Below are 13,085 nucleotides of genomic sequence, written 5' to 3'. Positions count from 1 at the left end.
TTCCGTGTGCGGCCCTCAGTGGAAAAAGTTTGGACACCCCTGATGTACGTGAATGTATACCACTATACAAGCTGTACACTGACTACTTTAAAGTATACCAAAGTTTCCATAGTGGACAATACATGTACTAAAGTGAATGTACTTACTTTTGTGACACGGTGTCAACACTGTTCACTCGCTGGCTACATTAAAGGCCTACTGAAACCCACTACTACCGACCACGCAGTCTGATAGTTTATATATCAATGATGAAATCTTAACATTATAACACATGCCAATACGGCCGGGTTAACTTATAAAGTGACATTTTAAATTTGCCGCTAAACTTCTAGTTCGAAACGCCTCTGAGGATGACGTATGCGCGTGACGTAGACCGGCGAACACGGGTATGCCTTCCACATTGAAGCCAATACGAAAAAGCTCTGTTTTCATTTCATAATTCCACAGTATTCTGGACATCTGTGTTCGTGAATCTGTTCCAATCATGTTCATTGCATTATGGAGAAGGAAGCTGAGCAAGCAAAGAAGAAAGTTGTCGGTGCGAAATGGACGTATTTTTCGAACGTAGTCAGCAACAACAGTACACAGCCGGCGCTTCTTTGTTTACATTCCCGGAAGATGCAGTCAAGATGGAAGAACTCGGATAACAGAGACTCTAACCAGGAGGACTTTTGACTTCGATACACAGACGCCTGTAGAGAACTTGGACAACACAGACTCTTACCAGGATTACTTTGATTTGGATGACAAAGACGCAGACGTGCTACTGTGAGTATGCAGCTTTGGCTTCTAAACATTTGATCGCTTGACCGTATGTGCGCAACTTTTTTTTGCGTATGTACGTAACTTTTTAAAAATATATAAGCTTTATGAACCTTGGGTTAGGTGAACGGTCTTTTGGGCTGAGTGATTGTGTGTGTTGATCAGGTGTTTGAATTGTATTGGCGCGTTCTATGGAGCTAGGAGCTAGCAGAGGAGCTAGGAGCTAGCATAACAAACACGCAGGTGTTTTTATGCAGGATTAATTTGTGGCATATTAAATATAAGCCTGGTTGTGTTGTGGCTAATAGAGTATATATATGTCTTGTGTTTATTTACTGTTGTAGTCATTCCCAGCTGAATATCAGGTCACCCCCGGCTCTCACAGCATCTTCCCTATCTGAATAGGTTCAACTCCCCACTAGTCCTTCACTTGCACTTTACTCATCCACAAATCTTTCATCCTCGCTCAAATTAATGGGGAAATTGTCGCTTTCTCGGTCCGAATCTCTCTCACTTCATGCGGCCATCATTGTAAACAATAGGGAACTTTGCGTATATGTTCAACTGACTACGTCACGCTACTTCCGGTAGGGGCAAGCCTTTTTTTTATCAGATACCAAAAGTTGCAATCTTTATCGTCGTTGTTCTATACTAAATCCTTTCAGCAAAAATATGGCAATATCGCGAAATGATCAAGTATGACACAAAGAATAGATCTGCTATCCCCGTTTAAATAAAAAAAATTCATTTCAGTAGGCCTTTAAAACAGCAGCGGGAAATCAATCGGACGCCCGGATGTTGCCGTGGCAGCCAAGTTTCTGCCGTTCCTGGTACCGCTCGGCGTCCGAGCAGTATGCGATGTCCTAGCAGTTGACTCATTTGCAGCTTTTCTGACCGTTTATAGACAGACGAGAGGAGTATGTTCGGGAGCTGATATGATGATTCAGATTCACATTATGAAACAATGTGCATCATCAGGTAAAAATCGGCCCCCGGAAGACGACTACAGGTACCACCCTCCTCCTCCTCCTCCTCCTCCTCCTCCTCCTCTTCCTCATATTCGCTTGCATTGTTTCTGTTAGTCATATGAATGTGTAGTTTAGCAGCAAACCACGGACTCCACGAAGAAACTCTTGTCCTTCGTCTTCATAATGCACTGCCTGAATCTTTATTATGGGTGCATTGATATGCGTCACAATGGACACTGAAAACACTACTAAACTTATTAAACCCTTCTCTACCTTCCTACGACTTCCCTCCATCATCGATTGTAACTCACGTTCCTGCTTGGGTGCCTGAGGCTTAATTACAGTCGGAATGATTTCTAATCAAAAGGGCAGCGACCATCACAGCAGACGGGGAAAGTAATATTACGCTATTGAATGGAGACAAGTCAAACACCAGTGCCAGGCGGAAAGCGGCCACGCAGGCTGAAGCTTGTCCCTTTAGACCGCCCACAAGCATGACTTTTTGGCGCTGCTTTCCTGCCAACATGACAATGATTGACAGCACGCAGCAGCTGACCAATCAGCGGTCAGATGCGATATCAGAGCGAGTTGGCCTCCACACGGCAATATGAATCACGAACAAGTAAGAAAAATTTTAAAAAATCCAAACAAGAGGAGTATAGGACTACATTAAAAGGTAATTATGTTGGTCAACAACATAACTACAAGAAGTGCTAGTGACTGTTGGTCACACAATGGCTTTAAGAGCAGTCTTTTGTTCCAGCGCACAAGGTTTGATTCCCAGCCAGGGCATACAAGGTCAACATCAAACTAAATCATAATGTCTTAACAAACCAGAGTAAAGTTAACTGTTTCATTCTGTTAAAGTTATTTAATACACAAATTAAATTGAACAAATTGTTTCCCAAAACGTGTATCTAATCCCTTCAAGCCACGCCCTCTGTATACAAGCCAGTTAATCAGGCAAGAAAAGTCATCGCTTACCCATAAAACTTGTCTGCACACAAGAATCTTGTGCCTATGGTTTAAGAAGACATGACGAATGCAATCAAACGACTTGGCTGCTAATATTTGTTTCCACAGAGTTTTGGTGACTATATGCCTGTAATGTCAGTTTTGTTTAACATGTGTTAAAAGTTTGTACAAGTTCAAAACCATCACAAGGCTAATTATCATTAGCCTGTCAATAGGATGGTTCATTGTATGTTAGCATTATGCTAGCGACATTAGAGCCAACCTTTATCCTGTATGGTTGTATTGCTTTTTCCAGTTTATACCAAACTGTATTGTTGATTTAACATGATTCCTACATGTGTGTGCACTTCATGTGTATATTAATGCACGTTCCTTTGTGCGCTTAGTTTTCCTGTAACTTCATTGTGGAGACGATCAATAAACAACCACATGTTGGAAGTTTTTTCATCTCTAATTTAATGGAAAGCGCAAAAATTATGACTAAAGTGGTGAAGCTGTATTTTCATTTGCACTTCGATTGTATTAATAGTTTAGTAAGGAAACATATCAATTATTAATTTAGTTTATTTATTGTGGCACAACGTAATTGTATGTACATGCATTTTTCATCAGTTATTTATTAGTCCATTCTATAATTGTACGGTATACTGGTACTAATAAAGTAAAAACGGTACTAATTAATTAAAAATAGTATTCTACTGCTTTTGAAAAATGCTGGTATTTTTTTTTTTCATCGACATTGATGACAATGCTGGCAGACAAGCCGCAGCGCATGTTAGTCAACACACGCACACACAGCTCTTCTTGCAAGCAGAAACAGTGTGAATACAGAAGATGGGGAATGAACATATTTTGGCTTTAAACATAACAATAAAGGTGGAGCTATAAACACTGAAGCGCTGCTCAGCAACTGGTGCTTTAAAACATAGCTAGTTAATAGCTAGCTTTGATTTCTATAATGTTTATAAACTCAGGAAACATGTCAATGGACACACAAGGACTTTGAATATATATACATTGAGGGACAAGCGGTAGAAAATGGATGGATGGATGGATGGATGGAAGGATGGATGATCACGTAACTACTTGGTATCAGATCGATACCCAAATTAGTAGTATCACCCAAAACCTATGTTAAGTATCCAAACAACAGAAGCATAAATACTTATTACATCTTAACAGAAGAGTAGATGGAACCCTTAAAAACAGAAAATAAGCAGATATTAACAGTAAATGATCAAATAGATTAATAATCCATTTTCTACCGCTTGTCCCTCATAAATTTGACAAAATAATACAATGACAAAAGATACAATATGTTACTGCATATGTCAGCAGCCAAATTAGGAGCATTTGTAACCTGTTTGCTTACTTACGACTAAAAGTGAAGTTTTCTAGTATGTTCAATATCTTATTTGATTAACACAAAATTGTTATTTGATTGCAATGAGAAACTTATGCTTAATGTATCATAATTGTTTTTGTAAAAACATTTTTTGGTGGTGCCTTTCATTTAGAAAAGTATCAAAAGTATCAGAATACATTTTGGTATCGGGAGATCCCTATTCCCTTCTTATGCAGTATATTTGATTAGTACCTGTTTTTCTAATCAGCCTGACCTAAGCCTGAGGTGTTAAATAAATAATAGTCTTTGTGATTAACACATGCTTTAGTATCATTTGACAAGGTTATAAGTAAGTACGTTAGATATCATTTCTGACTATGATTATAATCAAGTGTAAAATGACTAATTCGGTGTTCATATTTGAGTGGGCCCTGTTCCCCTTTTTTGTCAAGCGCGTGTAATCTCCTGGCCCAGCCTTCAATGTACAGTCAGTCGCAGGTTTCCCGCTGGGCGGGAGCAGCATGAGGGTTTCATTTCGGCTTCTGATGTGCGTTAAATAGGTCTGAGGCAGCGGAACATCTCATTACCGTGGAAACGAGAGGTAAACACATCCATCACAGGACGGGTCGTGACAGCAATGGCAAATGAACACCTGTGAGATAGCAGCCGTAACAGATGTCTGTCGACGTACCTTTGTCGCTGAAGTCGTCCACCAGGATGACCTCGGCGATGAGGTGCGGAGGAGAGCGGTTGATGACGCTGTGGACCGTCCTCAGCAGAGACGACCAGCCCTCGTTATGGAACGGGATGATGATGCTGGTGTTGGGCAGCTTTTCCGCGTACAGCTTCTGCTTACAACTACACACGCACACAGGGAGAAAAAAAAAAAAAAATCGAAACAGAGTATGCCAGATGATAACCTCCTTAATGTTGGAGATGTTTGAGCGTGCCGGCTGACAATGCTTCAGAGATCCAGACTGTCTCAGACACCACTTTGCCATAATGGAGAAAAATTGCCTTTTCTCCGACAGCGAGCCAGGGACAAAAAGCATTGACCAATGAAGACGACAATTTCATGGGAGCTTGCTATTATTCTTGACATTCTTTATTGTGAGAGCTTGTTCTGCTGCACATCGTGTGGCGCTGTGAAGTGAGTGTTCCTGGTGATGAACGCTTGAATAGAAAGCAATGTGTTTTTGTTAATTGACAAGGTGAGGTGCTTTTTTTGAAAGATAGCAATAAGCGGTGCCATTAAGTCAGGGTTGTCAAACTAATTTTAGATCGGGGGTCACATGGAGAGAAAATCTACTCCCAAGTGGGCCAGACTGGTAAAATTACGGCACGATAACTTAAAAATAAAGACAACTTCAGATTGTTTTCTTTGTTTAAAAATAGAACAAGCACATTCTGAAATTAGTTTTTTTTTTTTACACTTACATTTTGCGGTTAATAGTATTCTATCTTTATTTGTTGTTATTTATACTTTCTGAATAAATGATGTGATAATGTTCATCAGTCAACTCATTGGTATTAATTTTCAATCTATCAAGATAAAAAAATGATTTCAAAATCAAATTACAGGATGTTATTTATGTAGTTTGATCATTTTCCTCGACTGCTGTACTATCATTATGTGGTTTATTTTGTACATATGTAGCATCATCTACAAAGATACAAATAATTGCTATTGCGACATCCAGTGGACACATTTAGAACAGGTGTTTCTTTTATTAAAACATTTCAGGTTAATTTTTATACTTAGCAAACTCATCCCGCGGGCCGGATAAAACCTGTTCGCGGGCCTGATCCGGCCCTCAGGCCGTACGTTTGACACCCCTGTATTAAGTACTATAGTTCCAGATATACAGCACAGGCCAAAAGTTTGGACAAACCTTCTCATTTCAATGTGGTTTCTTTATTTTCATGACTATTTACAATGTAGATTGTCATATATACACACACATATATATATATAAATATATATATATATACATACATACATACATACATACATACATACATATATATATATATATATATATATATATATATATATATATATATATATATATATATATATATATATATATATATATGTACATATATATATATATATATATATATATATATATATATATATATATATATATATATATATACATACATATATATATATATATATACATATATATATACTGTATATATATATATATATATATATATATATATACTGTATATATATATATACTGTATATATATATGTATATATATATATATATATATATATATATATATATATATATATATATATATATATATATATATATATATATATATATATATATATATATATATATACACTCATACTAGGGCTGCAACAACTAATCGATTAAATCGATTAAAATCGATTGTAAAAATAGTTGGCGATTAATTTAGTCATCAATTCGTTGGATCTATGCTATGCGCATGTGCAGAGGCTACTTTTTTTTTAATTTTTTTTTTTTATAAACCTTTATTTATAAACTGCAACATTTACAAACAGCTGAGAAACACTAATCAAAATAAGTATGGTGCCAGTATGGTACCAGTATGCTGTTTTTTTACAATAAAATACTGGAAAGGATAGAAATGTAGTTTGTCTCTTTTATCCGATTATTAATCGATTAATCAAAGTAATAATCGACAGATTAATCGATTATCAAATTAGTTGTTAGTTGCAGCCCTAATACATACATACATACATACATACATACATACATACATACATACATACATACATATATATATATATACATATATATATATATATATATATATATATATATATATATATATATATATATATATATATATATATATATATATATATATATATATATACACAGGTATATACCTTCCATCCCTTTTCTACCGCTTATTCCCTTCGGGGTCGCGGGGGTCGCTGGAGCTACAATCGGGCGGAAGGCGGGGTACACCCTGGACAAGTCGCCACCTCATATATATATATATATATATAGTCGAGGATACTGTGGTTTATCAATTATACAGTCAGTGCTCAATACCGGGGTAGAGCGGAATATGCGTTAGGTCAGGAAAAAACACAGAGGCTATTTCATCCCTACAAGCCTGTTTCGCAGGTTTCCCTGCTCTTCAGGGGATTTTATTAAAATATTTTATTAAATCCCCTGAAGAGCAGGGAAACCTTGTAGGCTTGTAAGGATGAAATAGCCTCTGTGTTTTTTCCTGACCTAACGTATATATGTATACATATATATATATATATATATATATATATATCTATATATATATATATATATATATATATATATATAGATATATATATATATATATATATATATATATACATACATATTTATTCCGAGCGCGATGATGTCACGTTATGGATATGGATATGATTTGCCTGAGCGGCTAGGAGACACCGAGAGTAACAAGCGGTAGAAAATGTATTAGTAAGGACAGATTTTAAAAAATAATAATAAAAATTTTAAAAAATAAATATATATACATATATATATATATATTTATTTATTATTTTTTTAAACTTTGGAATTCCCACGGGCCGGATTTTGGACGCTGGCGGGCCGGATTTTGGACGCTGGCGGGCCGGATCCGTAGTTTGGGGACCCCTGTTTTAGGCCATATCACCCATCCCTAGCCCGCATTATCTTCTCTATCAGCTATGTTTCTTTGGGCTCAAAATTAGCCTTAGCCTTTGCTGTATGTGTGTGTGGTTTAAATAAACACTTCTGTTTGCTGGCAAGGTGGCATACTGTAGCAAAGTAGTTCAAACAGCAGCAGCAGCAGATGTTGACCTTCCGACGCGCCTCATCGGGCTGCGACATGCTCCTGCCGCAGCTGTAAAGTCGTTATTTGTGGCAAAACACAGCTGTTTCACAGCCGCCTCCCGTTGAAGGGTTACAGCCGTCATCTTGTACACGACAAGGTGGCGAGGAAGGGAGCTAATCATGTGATAAGAGTTATTGTTGTCCATTCAAATGCGATGGAGACAGGCGGTAGGCGTGACAGACAGGCGGCCTGCTGGTGGATCCCGGCGAGCACCGCGGGGGACAGAAGTGTTTACACTCAGTATGCGTGCGCCTCAATTCAACCGTGGCGGCGTGCGGGAATTCTCACGTGTCACTCGCGGAGACAATATGCCAATCAAGCAGCAGCTGGTCGGGAGGGGGGGTGGGGGGGCTGCAGGTGTGCCACAATGCATGCAAAGCACCGACAGGTGGAGACGGGAGGCGCGTCAGGTTAAGGTTTTATGAGTGGCGGGATTTAAGAGCAACGCTCCGTCGAGGAGGCGTTGAAAGCGGCTTTTTGGGGAAAGGTTACGAGCCAAGGGAGGCCTGAAAGAACGAGGTGAGATTGAGAGATTGTCAAAATGTTGGACATGGACTTCCCCAGAGGGTACAGAAAGTAGTAGTTGTGCATCAAGGGCAACATTTATATATGAAAACATTTGTCAATCTTTAAAGTAGCATTTTTAAAACGGTGCAGTGAAGGTCCTCCACACCTGTTGTCTGGGAACAACATGGTAAAAATGTCTGGGTACTTTTTTTTTGAAGCTTTATAGCAGGGGCGGGGCTAAGGGGTGGCTACCTGCCTCAAGTTTGAAATGACCATTTTACTTACAGGGAAAAAAAGCCCAACAGAGTGGCAGCAGCTGCATGAAGCGTTTACTGAATATCGTTATTTGAATATTCAATGCCATCTGCCTGCCTGACAACCAGGCATAGAAACTTTGGGGGGGGGAGGGGGGGGGGAGCTAAGCTAGCAAGAAGCAATCCTTGTGTTACAGCGTTTGGTGTTGCGCGTTTGGTGTTGCGCGTTTAGTGTTGCGGCATTTGGTGTGGCGGCGTTTGGTGTTGCAGCATTTCATGTTAGAGCATTTTGTGTTACAGTGTTTCGTGTTGCGTCGTTTTGGTGTTATGGCGTTTGGTGTTGTGGCATTCAACGTCGGGGCATTTTGTGTTACAGTGTTTCGTGTTGCAGCGTTTGATCTTGCAACTTTTCATGTTGCGGCGTTTGATGTTATGCTGTTTGGTGTGGCGGCATTTCGTGTTAGGGCATTTTGTATTACGGTGTTTCGTGTTACGGCTTTTGGTGTTATGGCATTTCGTGTTGCGGTGGCGTTTCATGTTGAGGCGGTTTGTGTTAGCGCGGTTGTGTCTTGTTGCGGCTTTTTGTGTTAGCGCGTTTTGTGTTGCGCCGCTTCGTGATTGTGTTGCGGCGTTTGTGTTGCAATGTTTGCGGTGCGTTTGCGTTGCGTTTGTGTTTTGCCGTTTCGTGTTGTGGCGGCTTGTGTTGCCGCGGTTTGTGTTGCCGCTTTTCGTATAGCGCCGTTTGGTGTGGCAGGGTTTGGTGTTTCGACATTTCATGTTAGGACATTTAGTGTTGCGGTGTTTGGTGTTACGCCGTTTTCTATTGTGGCATTTCTTGTTACGATGTTTTCTGTCGCGCCATTTCATGATACGCCGCTTCGTGATTGTGTTGCAGCCTTTGTGTTTTACAGTGTTTCGTGTTGATGTGTTTCGTGTTGCTGCATTTTGGGTTGTGGCCGTTTCTGTTGCGGTGGCTAGCATTGCGGCAGTTTGTGTTGTGGCGATTGGTGGTTTGCGGCGATTTGTGTTATGCAGTTTTGTGTTACGACGTTTCATGTTATGTCATTTCATACTACACATTTCATGTTGCGGAAATTTGTTATGCAGCAAATTTGTGTTAGGACGTTTCGTGTTACGGCGTGTCGTATGACGGTGTCTAATGTTACGGCACGTCATGCTATGGCGCTTCGTGTTAAACTTTATACTACGCCGTTTTGTGTCAGGGTTTTTTTTTTGTGGCATTTCGTGTTACGACTACGTTTCGTGTTACGACTACGTTTCGTGTTGCGACTACGTTTCGTGCTACGACGTTTTGTGTTACGATGTTTTGTGTTACGACGTTTTGTGTTACGACATTTTTTGTGTTACGACGTTTTGTGTTAGGACGTTTTGTGTCACGACGTGCCATGTTATGGTATGTCGTGTTACGGCGTATCGTGTTACGGCGTATCGTGTTACGGCGTATCGTGTTACGGCGTATCGTGTTACGGCATGTGTTAAACTGTTTGTATTACGCCGTTTTGTATTAAGGGGTTTTGTGTTTCGGCATTTTCTGTTGTGCCTTTTCGTGTGTCGACATTTGATGGGTATGGTATTTGCATTTCTTCCAACTTCATTCTTTCATTCTTTTTAGTGTACTTTTGCGTCAAAGTAATGTAAAAGTAAAAAGGTGAAATTAAATTGGATATAGTAAAAAGTTTAGAACAGAAATTGGAGAAACAACGATGGGAGCTTTGAACATGTGAAAGAATCTGCTGTTATGAAATCAATGGTAACTAAAAGGGATGTCCCGATCAACACTTTTTGCCTCTGATCCAATCCAATATTTTGAAAATAGATTATAAAATTGAAAATGTTGATGGTGTTGTTTTTAAATCTACTTGTGGAAGCGTCAAAACTACATACGAATCATCAAGATTAAGATTTAAAAAATAAAACCTAAAATCCTTTTGACAAACCACTTCAATAACCGTAACAACAATAGCTATAATAGAACATTTAGATGAGCTAGCGTGCCTAAAAATAGTCCCTTATGAAGTCGTATCATCATAATTGACATCAACATAGCTTACTTTGCATGGCGGATGTCCGGCAGAGAGCGGTTGAGTGAGATGCGGTCGCTGACATAAATGTTGAAACCATTTTCCCTGTAGGCCAGGTCCACCCGATCGGCGTCGGATATCGGAAACGGTTTACCCTGTTCGCCATCACCTGTGGAAAAACAGCAACTTAGAATTGTTCGAGCTCAGCGTGTTCCATTAGACACTCATCACTGATCTACAGTCGGAGGAGTTCTTGGTCTACGAAGCAGAAATAATCTGCTTGCGTTCCTCCAGAATGCAAGCCCTCGCTTTATTAGCTCATTGCAGAGATCAACTCCTCCTAATTAACATTCTGTTTTGCGCCGCATGGACGGATGCCACTGGCCTCGGGGCTAATCTGACATCCAAGAAATATTTTGTTATTGTTAATGCTTTCTAGCTCTCCAAGTTGCAAACCAGTGTGTCTAAACATCTCACGGAATTGATTGTTTCATGTAACCTCTACCCTCCTGCGTCATACATGAGTATATCAGACATCTGGAGGCATTTGGATGGTTTCTCTATTTAATGTAAATCAATTTGGATTGAGATACCGTCTCACTGAGTAGCTCAACATCTCTTATTAACAAATCAAAGACTGCTTCATACACAATAGGTGGTCTTACCAGATAGGATGAGAAGCAGAATCAATGATCACAATGGATGAAATGTTTTTAATTATGAACTCCTAACTGTGAGGGTGCATTGATTCACACAGTGTGTTACCACGATACAGTGAAACCTTCATAAATTGTACATTTTCTGCTATTACGAATTCCAGCACTGCCTATACAACACCACTAGGAGTACAGTGTGGGTCTTTACAGGTGGTGAGAAGTTGTACTTTATTTGATTGATACATTTATTTATGATGATTGTATTTTAAAACACTAGCATATTTATAATCAGTGTTGGGTTAGTTACTGAAGACCAGTTACTAGTTACTTTATTTCAAAAGTAACTCAGTTACTAACTCAGTTACTTACACCAAAAAGTAATGTGTTACTGTGAAAAGTAACTATTTATTTACTTCTTTTTTTCTTCTTCTTTTTTTAAAGCTCCCATTAATGCCCTTTTAGCCTTCATTTCAGTACTGTTATTACACTGGAGAATAATACAATCTGTTGATCAACTCGACATGCATTTGCATCACTGAACTCTGCTAAGCAATGTGGTCTACATACAACACACAAACACAAAGATATGTTTCAAAGGGCCAACTTATTTTAGGCCAGAACAAATTGACAAAACTATTTTTAATAGCTGCAACATAACATACATAAGTAACAAACAGCATAATAACAATGTAGCTGTAAACCAAATAAGTACTTTAACTTTATTTTTACATACCAAAGCTTAACCAGGCGTTTTTTTCTCTCAAGGAATTCTGAAATAAAATCATGTCTGACGCCCAGAACACTCTACACATTTCCCCAGTTTTAGTTTAGAGATAAGGAAAAATTGGCCTGGCCCACTAGGATCCCTCTTTATGTTTGTGAACTTTATATTCTATACATTTAGAGTGATGTGATAATCAAACACTCTAGAAGTCTAGAATGAAAGAGTATATAAGAGAATTGACAGAGTGTGTGTACTATAATTCATAATAACATTGATTTTGAATCAATATTATGTTTTGAGCAATGACAGTTTGAAAGAAAAAAACCCAGCTTTGTTTTATTAGTCAACATTGCAACTTTTTCTAAATTACATTTCACCTTTAAGCTTTTTTATTTCACTTTTGTTATGTTTTTGTTTATTTTAATAGTATTTTTAGAATGTGCTGTGGGCCTTTAAAACATTAGCTGTGGGCCGCAAATGGCCTCCGGGGCAAACTTTTGACACCCCTGCTATAGATAATAAAACATTAAATCTGATAAATCTATGGATAAAAAGCTGAGCCTGGCGACGCATGCGTGTTAACAACTCTCTCGCTCTCTCTGTCTCCGCCCCTCCCTCACCAATGCTGCTGCGCGCACACCCCTCCTCTCCTCCCTCCCCACACTCAGACACACACACAGCGCGCCTCCTCCGTGTGACACAAGAGATTCAGAAGAACGACACCGCAGCGCTGCCACAAAACACACTCAGATCTTCTGTTTCTAGCCGATACTACATAAAAAGTAACGTAAAATAACGCAGTAACGCATCATGTAGTAACGGTAACTGAGTTACTGAATATAAAAAATAACGCGTTAGATTACTAGTTACCGCCGAAACTAACGGCGTTACAGTAACGTGTTACTTTGTAACGCGTTAGTCCCAACACTGTTTATAATGCACCATCTGGAATGGACGTATGCTGTCTTTAGGTTAAAGTGGGGTG

The 13,085-nt window shown here is 38.9% G+C and overlaps 1 protein-coding gene across 6 annotated transcripts in view; it reads right to left on the bottom strand.

Annotated features, from left to right (window-relative positions):
* LOC133651019 (polypeptide N-acetylgalactosaminyltransferase 10-like) overlaps positions 1-13,085 on the bottom strand; it is a 264,230-nt gene that overhangs the window by 61,510 nt on the left and 189,635 nt on the right. For all 6 annotated transcript variants that reach the window (XM_062048880.1, XM_062048881.1, XM_062048884.1 and 3 more), the window contains 2 exons: positions 10,751-10,889; positions 4,742-4,908 (listed from right to left, as the gene is read on the bottom strand). In XM_062048880.1, coding sequence (XP_061904864.1) covers positions 4,742-4,908; positions 10,751-10,889 — 306 coding nt within the window. The remainder of the gene's footprint in view (positions 1-4,741; positions 4,909-10,750; positions 10,890-13,085) is intronic.

The sequence above is a fragment of the Entelurus aequoreus genome, linkage group LG05 (assembly GCF_033978785.1).
Source record: "Entelurus aequoreus isolate RoL-2023_Sb linkage group LG05, RoL_Eaeq_v1.1, whole genome shotgun sequence".
In the NCBI taxonomy this organism is placed as follows: Eukaryota; Metazoa; Chordata; class Actinopteri; order Syngnathiformes; family Syngnathidae; genus Entelurus; species Entelurus aequoreus.
The sequence above is the reverse complement of the archived record's forward strand: the minus strand, read 5'-3'. Positions and strand labels throughout refer to the sequence as shown.